Source organism: Argiope bruennichi, chromosome X2 (assembly GCF_947563725.1).
Source record: "Argiope bruennichi chromosome X2, qqArgBrue1.1, whole genome shotgun sequence".
NCBI classification, from domain to species: Eukaryota; Metazoa; Arthropoda; class Arachnida; order Araneae; family Araneidae; genus Argiope; species Argiope bruennichi.
In genome coordinates, this window is record NC_079163.1 from 10772717 (window position 1) to 10786064 (window position 13348).

General features: G+C 30.8%; 1 protein-coding gene across 1 annotated transcript in view; it reads left to right on the plus strand.

Moving 5' to 3' along the window:
* Positions 1-13348, plus strand: part of LOC129960585 (carbonic anhydrase-related protein 10-like) — a 763831-nt gene that overhangs the window by 587287 nt on the left and 163196 nt on the right. Inside the window, exon 6 of the mRNA XM_056074079.1 lies at positions 1905-1971. Coding sequence (XP_055930054.1) covers positions 1905-1971 — 67 coding nt within the window. The remainder of the gene's footprint in view (positions 1-1904; positions 1972-13348) is intronic.

Here is a 13348-nt window from a genome sequence, read left to right on the forward strand (position 1 = left end):
TTTGTTTTAAATTTTCTTCCGAAGTCAATTTTTATATCCATTATAGATTGTTAAAAATTAATTGTGAAACTATAAAAAGATATTTCGCCCTATTATTGGACAGCTGGGGACTGGGAGGTAAGGTTCTGTCTTCGGAACCGGGGGGTTCTGGTTCGAAACCCGATTCCACCGAAATACCAACGTGTATAAATCATACAAACATTATATTTTTTAAGAACATGATTGTTCGCATAGAGATCTTAATTGTCAATGCCCCTTTATGGACTACGGTAATTGCAAGTATAATTTTATAGTTAAGAATATAACGAATAATTAATTAACTATGTATTTTTATACTTTAACATTACTATTAATTATTTAATAAGCTGTTAATTATCTTAATATATTGCTATTAAAGGGACCATTTATTATATAATTAATTACTGAGGAATTATGAAATTATCCGTCGGGAAAACTGTGATATAAAATAAGACAGTATCATGCATAATAATTGTCCTACTCAGTAGGGCCACGATGGCTTGGTCTCGGCTTCAGAACTGGAGGGTTTGTGGATCGAGACCCGATTTTACCGAAGCACCGACGTGTAAGCGGGTCTGGTGCTCGTTAAATTCGTCGGAGCCAAACGTCCTCCCACTGATATGGTGTGGAAGTTTGGAGAGCGGCATACCAGCTCAAGTGTCATCCTTGTCATCTGACAGTGGTTCAAAATTATGAGGTCTGTCCGAAATAGCCATAGTGTTGGTTTGAAAAAGGGACGTTAATGTAACTAAACGAAATTCACCGTTCTGTTTCCTTACTCCAAAAGCATTATCAAATTCCATTTCAATAGTATAAGACAAAGAAGAACTATTGTATAGTTAATTATTCATTCATGATGAAAATTTCATAGTTATGCTTTCAAAATTAGAAAGTTATTTTATTCAGTGTATTGGTAGCAAGCTTTAATAAAACACAATTTGTAAGAAACAACTTACTCTTTATCGGTGTTTATTGATTATTTAGTCAGAGACAATTCATAAATTAAACAACATTTCGTAAAATAAGTTGCACAACTGAATAAATCGGCGCATTCTATTACCCAAATATGAATAAAATCCTATTTATACACAGTTACTTAATCGATTTACAAAATTATATCAAAACCTGACGATTCAATAGGATGAGGAACCAGCTGGCTTATTAATGAAAGCTCTATTTACTTTCTTCTGCAAATCATTTCTGCCGATGATCATTTTGTCCCTTAAGAGTATTTTAATCATCATCAAAATAACGTAATTACCCCTGCGAATTTGATGCTGGATGGAAAGAACATTCCCCAATGGAAGCATAAATCCGTTACATTCTTGCATTTACAGCAATATTCTATAGAAATGTGGTTTCGAGAGACACGACATATTCTCAAGTTTTAAGTTTTCTGCCGACTGTTAAATACTTTTAATCTAGCGTCATTCTGCTTTTCTGGTGATTTAAATAAACTTTACATAATCTTCTAAAGCTTCAAGTTGCTTGGAAAATCGCCTAGCCCGTAATTTAATCAAGTACGTGTTTGTAAATCATCAGCTTGGACAAGCACCTTACAAAGAAAGAGCTCTCTTTTCGTTTATTAAGCACTTAAGACTCGTAAAAAAAGTTATTTACTTGAGAAAAAGAATCCTTTTCTCTTGCTCTTTCAATTAATGGATGGATTTATTTTCAAAGAACAAGTTTAAATTATAATATGGGTCATTATTAATCAGAAAAGTATTTAATCACCGAAAAATGATTTATTCCAATTTGAATATTTATTATGCACGCTGTTGTTTAAGTTTCATTAATTGATCCTCGCTGAATTTGATTAATAAGAAAATGAACAATTGCAAATTGTACTTTGCTTAATTAAAGCTTTTTCTTTTTTTATTTTCTAGATAGGGAATTTGTCGAACGACGAGCTACGTATTCTAAGCAGTCAACTGAGCCAAATCGTGTACAGAGGTAAGTAATAAATGAAAATAAATATTTCATTTTTTTATGTCTTTTTCTACAAAATTTCCATCATGCTCACATTTTCTATTTGATTTTATTTTAATGCAAAGGCATTCAGAATTTATTGGCGATTGTTTTCTTTAGATACATTATTATTACATCTGACGCTATTTTAATTATATAAGGACGCAGAAAATTAAATCTTCCTCCTCTAAAAGCTAAAACTTTCATTGTTTTTATAAACTAAAGAATTTTTTGAGTGTTTTCCTCAGGGATAGGAGAAATTAATTATCTTGAAATAACAGAATAAATTCAAATCAAGCTACCTTAAAATGTTGCTTTTAATTGCCTTGTAATAAACATTATTTTATTTAAGCTAGTCTTCCTTATAGGTTAATCATATGAGAAAAGGGTTTTACTCATCACTTTCAGCTTAATGAAATTTTTATAACTAAGCCTGGTGATTTTATTCGTAAATGCCATTTAATTCTCTAAATTATCTTAAATCTTTAGCTCGTTTCGTATTACTTTTAATACAAAATCTAAAATGGCCGAATTATTCATTATAGAGGAATTATGAGAAGTATGATTTATGCTTCATTTGTTATCAAAAGTGTTAAATGAGACGAAGTTAACTCTTTCATGACAATTTCTACGCATAAAAATAGAATTTTCCCTTATGTCTTTGATATTTTACTCTAAAAACCCTCTAGGGCCATGGTGGCCTGGTATTAAGGTCTCGGCTTCGGAACTGGAGGGTTTAAGGTTTGAGACCCACCATCACCGAGTTACCACCGTGTAGGCGGGCATTGTGCACGCTAAATCCGTCTGGCCTTGGGCGTGTTGTGGAAGTTTGTAGCGGAATGCACCAGCTTAGGTGTCGTCCTCGTCTTCCAACCATGGAACAAGAGTGCGAGGCCCCTTTCTAAATACTTCTAGTGTTGCCTTAAAAGCGAGACGTTAATATAACTAAGCTAAACTTTCCTTTCGTGATAATTTTTACTCATAAATACAGAGTTTCACTTATTTCTTCTGAATTTTACCCTCAAAATCCTTTATTTTCTTGAATTTCAAAAGTCATAAATTATCGTTTCCCCAGATTAATCTATCTTGGTAAATTTTTCATTGGTCAATGAAAACAAAAATTGAGTGTTTTAATCCTATAACGAAGGTTAGGGCAGAGCGATCAGGTAATTTTTATTTCAAGACGTAGAAAGCTGATGTAAAGATTTTGGAAAATGTTGAGATGATGAAGGAATCTCATTAAGTGATTAACATTGTAGCATATTAATTAACAAAATGCAAGCTTTCTGCTTGGTCGTCCATTCTTCTTGCTTTCATGCGGTACTGCAATCTACGGTATTTACAGACCGTTGCACCACTAACTAATCAAATATTCCGTTAACAGATTCATCACTTCAGATAAAGGAAAGGTTGTTTAACATGGCCGAGCACATTTCATATCTCATGCCTTTGTAAAGGTTGGGTGGAAATGGATCTTAAACCGTTGATAAAGAATTAAGTTGTATACATGAATGAACACATTTCAAAACATATAGAAAAAGGACGTTCTTCTTAAATATTACGAATAAGAATGCAAAAATAAATGTAATTAGATAGAATTGATGATTTTTCCAACAACAAAAGCTTTTTACTCAAATGATGAACCAGTGCTGAATCGTTTGCAATGGAAACATTAGTAAAGAATTTAATGAATACAGTGACATTTTTTTGGCTATATCTATTTGATTGCTAAAGAAAAGTATTGCACTTTATGATTTAAATGCAGTGATTTTTGAAATTTAAAGCTATATACCTTTGTATTAAATAGTTGCTTCTTACATTTTTATTTGATCCCACTGGGTGGACACCTCGTAATTGAGGATGAGAAGTTTCCGGCACAGTGGCTGATTCTCTCCATTCTGGTGGGTGTAGGTCTGTCTCCTCCCATCGATGAAGGGGTGTATTTCCCTAGAGAGGATTGTACCGTGGCCGGTGATGCCCCTTAGGAATGAAACACAGTTCTCGCCAGTATTGCTGTTCCTGCGGTTCTGTCATTTAAGTTTTTCTGTATGCCTTCCTGCGGATTAGAGTAGCTAGTTTGTGATTATATTTTTATTTGAAAATTAATCTGATATTTGGTAATTCAGAACGAATTTATTTTCAACTGTTTCTTTTTCCGAAGGTCCTCTAAGTGATAATTACTTCTTAAAACAATTTTAGGTATTTAAACAGATTGATTTTTAATTTTTTTCACACAAAACATTTCGTAAAATACTTTATTGAACACCAAATATATCATGTACCAAATAAAGCTAAAGTATTAATTAATACTAATAAGAGAGTTGTTTTGATTTATGGATTATCTAATCTTGTTAAATCTAGATTTTATGTCGCTTACATTTCAAAAAAACATTAAAAAAGTGAAATAGGTTTAAAAATATTTCTATAAAGCAGGAATCTTTTTTAAAACCTAGCCTTATTTCAAGGAGCAAAATTGGATGTTATTATGCAACCTGCCGTCATTTTAGGATCTGAGTTTCAGAGTGTATTATTTTCCTTACCAATTGACACATGTCTCACATATAAAATAAAATTATTAATTTTTGTAAAATGAGAGATAAAAATTTATCTGTAATGTTTTAAGAAAAAAATTTGTTTATTTAAATGTATATCGTGGAATTGGTTTTTCCTATGACATAACTGCATACAATTATATTCATTTTATCAAAATGACTTGATTAACAACAATTTGTCTAACAGTAACTGGTATTATAAAATTTCGATATTATTTTTAGACTTGCATTAGATTTATCAGACAATTTTAATAGCAAGGAAATGGAATCGTTTATGTAAACTAAAAAATGTTTCAAAAATTCTCGTCTTTCAGCACATATTTGGATTGGCATTTAGAAATACCGAAATCCGAATTTTGTGCGTAGATGTCTTACAGCAATCACTTGTCATTCATACAGAACAGAATTCTCAACTTGCTTCACATGCTGTTGCTCATTTGCATTCAGCGAGGTATTTCTGATATCGGTCACGAATTTAAAGCCTTAGAAGATTCTTTTTTTTTTTTTTTTTTTTTTTTTTTTTTTTTTTTTTTACCTTTCTGCGTCTTTTCTACATATACGTTTACCGGATTCGAAGTAAAAATTTCATTTAAAAATTCTGAGTTTAGCGCTGCTACAAGTAAAAAACTTAAATTTATATTTTTATTATTTAAAATAAATGTAAGTCGAATTTAAATCAACTTGTTATAAATCATAAAATGTTTTGTATTCCGAGCTTTTAAAATCCAGAAAATATATTAACAAAAACGTTATTATATGTTGGATAGGATATTGCACAAAAGAATAATTTTTAACCCCTTCAAAAACTGCGTGACCTTATGACATTCTATTTATCTGATTACACTAAATATCAAGGTAAAACGAAAAATTAGTTTATGGAACATATAATTCTAACAATGTTCAAAATTTGTATCTTCATATGCCATTAGCTTGGAGAAGGGGTGCCAGCTCATGTGCCCTCCTCGTCATCTGATCGCGGTTCAAAATTACGAGATCCGTCCCAAAATAGCCCTAGTGTTGCTTTAAAACGGGAGATTAATATAACTAAAACTAAACTAAACTTGTTGAGTTGAAATACATAATTTTAAATCATGACAAAAAAGACAATATTAGATCTTTTAAAAACTCTTGTAGACTCTGCTGCTGATAGGTACCTTTCCAGTGTCCACATGTATGTCATTATATAATGTGTCATGGTGACATGTATGCCATCTATGGCTGATAATTTTTCACAATTAAGCAGTTCCAGATAATGAATGACACCATCCCATCATCTCTTAGATATTTGCATAAATGTTTGAAGACCAGGTCTTTGAACGAAGAAAAAAATAAATCACTACAATGGAAGCTGAATCTCACCTTCTACAATGTGGATGAAGCCATTTTTCCACCTTATGTATACTGCTATACCATCACAATCAATAAAATCCAGTTCACTGATAACATCATCATTATCTTAAAGCTACTTTTGTTGCACTTGGCTTTTTTACTACTGGTTCTACTCTCTGGTGTGACGTTACCGATATATCGGCCAACTATCTCTTTGCCATTTATTTTAGCTGCTTTTTTTCCCTAAAAGAGTAGTACTATCTTTTTTAGATTCAAAGTATGTTCTTTTTTTATTATAAGCAAATTTGAATGTTGTTCCTATAGTCTGTCCTTTAATAAAAAATGCATATCCTTGTACATCAGTAATACTCTGATTTTTCAAAAAAGTTCGAATTTTTAGCACTAACGAGTGAAAAAAAGATTGTAGCGAATGGTTTGTAAATATAATTTTTCTATCAACACGCAACTAATTACTTGGAAGGCATTAGAAATCAAAAACTGTTGTCGTTATATTTTTAGATTGGCTTTGATTTTTTCTTTCTAAAATTTAGGTTCTCTGTGTGAGCTAAAAATTTATAGCATAATTTTTAAAATATTTTTCCACTGACTAACATGCAAAGATGCAACTTTAGAACCCGATTCGAATTCATTACTTTCCGATTTTTCTTACCTTTTTTTTTTTCTTTCCTCCTTAATGAATATATTCCCTGATAAAAGTTAAAGACTCCGGGATCAAGTTTCTGGCTTGTGTGATGCGTCTTAGGTTTCACCCTCCTCACTGATTAAAATTTTAAAATCTATCCCCAAATAATTCTCATATCACTTCAAAATACGATTTTAATTTAGCAAAGTAATCATTCATTTCGATGGATATTGACGCATAAGTAATTTTGTACGTAGGTGAATGAAAATTAATATTTTCTATTTTTGGTATTTAAATATTAATAAAAATATTTTTGAACTCAAATATCATTTAATTAACTGCTATAAATATGGAAACACAATATCCATTTTTCTCAAATTCATTACTAGATGATGTTTATCGTATGTAAGCAAAATTTAATTAAATTTACAAGCAATTGTAGTTCAGAAAATATTTAAATAATGCATTGTCATTGAAATTATGGAAAATATATATGTATAAAAATTTACAAATTCTAGCCCATCAAAAGATGAGCGAAAACTTTTTTACAAAATTCTATCTTTACAAATATGAAAAAATAAAATAATGGAGTTCTTGGACATTATAAAAATTCGAAGTTTGCAACATTAGGAGATCTTTTTATAAAAGAATAATTCATGTCACAAAGATCTTTATGCAATTTCTGAAAAAGAATGAAACTGTAGCTATCAATAAATATTTCTTCTGTTTATGAGAAGATTGTTTATTTATTTTCCACTCGGAAAAATCTAAGCAATGAACTGTCATTTGTCCTTCCTCCACAATAATGATTAAAATGAATTCAATGTTCTTATTTCAAATGTAATTAATTCCGTGTTTAGCATAATATATCCTCTAAGATTCGAATGCACTGAATGTCAGTCGCGCAATTGAAAAATGAAGTTTTAATCTGTATAATGGAGAATGGATTCAAATTGAAAATAAGAAAAAAGACAGTAATTACTCTTCTTCATGTTTCGTCTTGTGAATTGAAATGTGCTTAATTCAAATCATGGTTGTTATATCTCTTAAGCAAACTGTATAAATCGACGTAATTTTTGAAGATATATGCATGTGACGGAAGATGAAATGTTACTTTCATACATTTTTACTCACAAATTGGTTATTGTACGTTTCTTATATCTTATTTTAGTTACTTTTCAATGACGCTTCATTTATGAATATGATTAGCAATCACAGTGAGTAAAATAATAATAGGTATTTCTTGTATTCTCTTCCATAAAAAACATAACTGTCTACAGACAAGCTAACTTTTAACTGAAACCTCTGAAGAGTTAATAATAATTAAACGAAAAAGTAGATTATTTGTTGAAAAAATAGTCTGCAATTATTTCCAGCTATGTATTCGTTATCTGTTTTGTTTTACACTCAAAATTTATAATTTGTTTTTCTGATTAAGAAGCAAATGATAAATGGTACAGAAGAAAATCGTTTATTATTTCTTGGTTTGCTTGTGATTCAGGTTTTTGTTTTCCAATTAAAAAACGTAAAATGATATTTTTTAGTTAAAATGATAAAAATAATAATAATAATAAAAGCATTCTTTAAAAACACAATTTTATTAGTGTACTAAAAATAATTAATTTTTATTCCAATTATTATCTACTTTTCATTCTTTATCTATAAATCATTATCATAAATATTTTGACCTTTAAAATCGATTTTTTTTTTCAGAAATTCCCTGCCATCTGGTGCCACTGATATGAAATAAAATTTTAATTTAAAAACTCAATTAATTGATAATATGCCCTGGGAGTAGTAAAATGGCGCATTGTCATGCAGGAGTGACATAAACTTTCATGAGTATGTATGCGCAAGTAGGAGTAAAAATTCGATTCAGTTATCTTTCGAAGCATAAAGCATATGAAGTGAAGCTGATAGATAAAAGTAAAGACTCAAAATGAGTTAATTATTACTTATCAAAAATGCTTTTGAAACGTGAATCAAAAATTTTAAAACCGTACTATAAAAAGTTTTTCTTGAAGTTTAATGGCATTTCAGCAAATTTCTTTATTATATTTAATATATAAAAATTCCCTTTCCTTTAGCTAATTTATTAGAAATGTGAAACGTTTTTATAATAAATAACTAAAAATTAATTGAGTTGAGCTCGAAAAATATTACACATAGTATTATCATTGTACAACTTTCTATGCTTTATGTTTCTCTGCTCGATATTGATTGATGAGATATGTACAATATTTATAAGAAATTGCCAAGTACAGTTGTCACCATATTTCGTAGGGATTCCGTCTAAAAATATTTTCTATTACCAATATGATGGTAACTAAATTATTTACATACCAAAATCAATATATTCTAACAATTCTAAAGCAAATGAACACGATTTGATGAAAAGTAACATCTATGTCACACTAACACACTGTCATGATTTAGTTTAGTTTAGTTATATTAACGTCCCGTTTTAAAGTAAGAGTTGGGTAATTTTGGGATGGACCTCTTAATTTTGAACCAAGAACAGATGATGGGGTTGCCATCTGAGCTGGCACCTAACTCTCCGAAATTTCGCACCACACGAGTGGGAGGCCATTTAGCCTAGGCGGATTTAACATGCACCAGATTCTCTACGACGATGGTTCTTCGGTGGAATCGGGTCTCGAATCCAGAATTCTTCTGTCCCGAAGACAAGACCTTATTGCCTGGCCACTGTGGCCAGCACACTGTCATGGAGAATCCAAATAAAGAAAATAAGTGAATAAAAATCCTTACTTATGTTCATTTTGAGCATGGTCAAATAAGTTTTATTCATAATTTTCTGAAGAAAATCATATATATATATCTATACACACAGAGTGATAGAAATATATATGCCCACACGCACACACACATACATACATATATCATATGGATGCACTTTCTTGAACGCATTTCCATGGATAAAGCAGTTTAATAAATAAGTCAATAATAATTCCTAAACAAGCATTGTTTCCCTTCATGGTCTGGTGAATACAAATAAAATCGCTTTCATTCATGACAACTGTGCCGAAGAAAATTGTTTCCATCCCCAGTAAATAAATTCAAAAGCATTTCCTTTTAATACCTTATCGTGTTACAAATGACTCTCCATCGCTTACAGCAGGCAGCTAAGAAATCCACACGAGCGCACTGACTCCTGATTGATGGAAGGAGCGTCGCCCCACACGAATGTCCGACATGTCCACTCGGTAGAGGTCACACTTGTACAGAGCCTCATTAATCAACCGAGGGATCCTCTTAACAATCGCGCTGTCTGTAACACGTTTCGGACCTCTTCATTATTTTACACTGTTTTATCACAGATATCAGTTTACTTAATGTAGTGGAAGAAAGACCGTGATTCATTTTCTGTTAATTTAGTCATTCCAAGTGGACATATTTTTATAATTGCTAGAATAGAAGAATAAGCCGAAGAAGTAAACATCTGCGGGAATAAAATTCTTTTTTGAAATCCTGAAGGATTTGTTTTCACTTAAAAATTGAAAGCATAATAATGCCCTTGATTTATCTTCAAAACTTAAACTTCAGTTATTAAATGTATCTACATTTTTAACACAATCTATCCAAACTACAAAAAAAATTTATAAAGCGGAAAAGAAAACGTCAATCAAAGAAGATCACCAGTTTGTACATCTTTCTTTTAAGCTGTTATTCATTCCTATTTAATCTACTGGATGACAGATTTGTTAGCAGTTTAATCCGTCTACATTACTTTAATACAGTTAGTTATAATTTCTAAATGAATGTACGAAATCACCGAAATTGAAATTTTTGTTAGTATATCCTGTTATTATTTGCTTACTTTATATTTCTCTCTAAACGGAAATAATAAACACCAACTGATGATTCATTAACTAATTAGAAAGATCATTATTAATCAAGATTTTATTTTTATATTAATTTTCATTAAAAAAATCTTTACAGGAGGTTTTAAATAGTTTTACTGAGAGCATTTGGTTTTCTGAGCAAAAGAAAACGAGAATTACTGTTCACTAAACTGTACTATTAATAAATAATCAATCTGAAAGAATTCTGTGGGCCGCGGCGGCCTGGTGGTAAGGTCTCGGCTTCAGAACCGGAAGGTTTCAGATTCGAGACCTGATTCCTCCGAAGAACAGTTGTGTAAGCGGGTCTGATACACGTTAAATCTGTCTGGGATAAACCTCCCCCCACTGGTGTGGTGCGGAAGTTTGGAGAGGGGGTGTCAACTCAGATGCCGTCCTCGTCATCTTACCATGGTTCAAAATTACAAGGTCCATCTCAAAATAGCCTTAGAGTTGCTTTAAAACTGGATATTAATATAACTAAACTAAACTGAAAGAACTTTGTCATCCGAGTACTTGAATGTTTGCTTTTCAAATGGCATACAACTGCATTTGTTGTTTGTAATAACTTATATGGTGAAATAGTTATTACATTTATATTATAAAAAATTTAAAACGAGGGAAATAATAAAAATTGCTATTTATACTAAATTATAAAACTCGCTACATTAGCTTTTTTATGATGTTTTACTTATTATTGTGATTTTTTCCCCAATTAATTCCACTCCATCTCTAAATATTTATAATTGAAGAAGGCTCATAATCAACAATAAGGTACATTTTTCTGCATGCAAGTAGTAAAAGAACCTAGTAAACTGCTTTGTAACTACTTCTATTCAACATTTTAAATGGCATTTTAATTGTTGGTGAAAATTATTATATTTTAACCCTTTATCTAACAACAATTGCGACGAAAATCCAATACTTAAAATGGATGAAAGAGTGTATTTCTGCCGTTATTTTGATCTGGTTTTTCATATAGATTTTTTAATTACTAATAAAATTTAATCTAGTTTAAAGATTTATATATTTCACTAATCATTGTTAAAAAAATGAGTTTAACTTAATTTTTGAATTTTTTTACTTCATTTATAAATTTTAACTTAATTTTTAATGCACGTTTATAACATAAGTAATATGCAAATATTACAGACCTCTATTCACTCTTAAGATAATGAGTAAAGACGAAACCTCACTTTAAAAGAATTAAGAATCTTAAGCTCAATTTAGAATGAATGAAACCTCATGAAAATTCCAAATATGTTTCCGATATAAGTTATCTGAAAATTGCAAGATTTGCAGTTATTGATACGAGTCAAATGAAGGGTAGCTTCCTAATCTGCGAATAAAATAAAATCTTAGCCATCACAAATGAACAATCAATTTTACAGCAATCAGAGATGTTAGTGAATAATGATTAGTTGTCGAAACTCCCGAATAATTGAGCAAAAGTATAAGGATTAATGGCGGCATGTTAATTTACTTGATGATTAGATTCCTTTCGTGGCTCTTTTACAGCATTTTAATCGTGCTCTGATTACTGTTAGAAGGGAACTTAATCTGTCAGTCGACTGAAAATATATGCAAATATACAAATCGTGTTGTTAGCGTAGAATCTTAAAAAGAACAAGAAACAGTAGTAAAGAAACGTAACATGAAATGTAAAGATCACGCATGACTGACATCACTCAAAGGGTTCCTAAAGAGAGAGAAAAGAATTGTATTACTGATACTAAATGATTTCGAGAGATTTTTCCCAAACTGTAGTTTGGTCTATGTGTGTGGAGGGGGGGGAGGGCCCGCTCCCAGTTGCGTGTGAGAGATAATTATTTCGAAACAAAAAAGGAAAAAAATGTGAATACAATTGACAATATTCTTGAAAGGCAGGTGTAGACTTTGCGTAATAAAGGATAAATATCCATTAACAGGCATGGAACGCCATTCCCAGAGGCATTGAAAATGAGTAAGTAAAGAGTTGATTTTGGAATGTTGCAATCTGGGTGTGCTTATTTATGCGTGTAAATCCTTTTCTACATATTTTGTTAATATCATTAGAATTAAAGGGTATTATATATTTTTTAAAAGTCCTGAAATCAAAAATCAATCTTTAATTAATAATTTCGTACTGCATCTCTTTCAAATGTTGGAATTCTAATTTTGTAAGCTCTTCTCGAGGGATATTCTACTATTTTTAATCGAATGATATGAAGGAAGACAGTATTAAAAGTGCTTAAACCGTTTTAGTTTTGGATATTTTTAAAACTTTCAATTACGTCCTTCTTCCTTTAGATTCTATTTTAATTCTATCTTTTATGCCAATGCATACAAAAAAAAATGCCGATCGTCAGTTCTATAGAAAAAAGCTAGAATGATGACGTTGATAACCCGCTCCCCACCCATCAAAAAAGGTAGTGGGAGCTGAAAAATATGTACAAACAAAAATTTAGTATAAGTCAATTTTATAAGAATGGTTAGCATTCTAATAACAAGAATCTGAGTTCAAAATTACTTTTTTCCAAAATTACTTCTGATTATTAATGTTGAACCTAATTTTGTTCGACATCTTATAAGAATAGATACATATCCTTCTTTCTAACGCTATATTTCCTCTTCCAGAAAAGCTTCATCTTGCAAAGACGGTCTGAAATAGTGCATTGTTTTGCCTCTAATTGACTTTTCAAAAAACAAATCAAAGAGACCCTACGCTATCAAACGAAGAGCAGCTCTATATCATTACAGATCCATACCCTGAAAGAGCATTTTGTGGGAAATTTTCTTTTTAACCTCAAATCACGACACTTATACTTTCAGCCATTAGGATTAGTGTTTACTAATGTATTCTAAAACCCTCCGCGCTTTTGTGCATGCGTTAAGATGGGTTTAATTCGCCATTATAGGGTTGACAGGAAAGATGAAAGGATATGTTTACATTTAATAATAAAGAAAAGTATTACTCGTGGACTGAATTAAAATAAAAT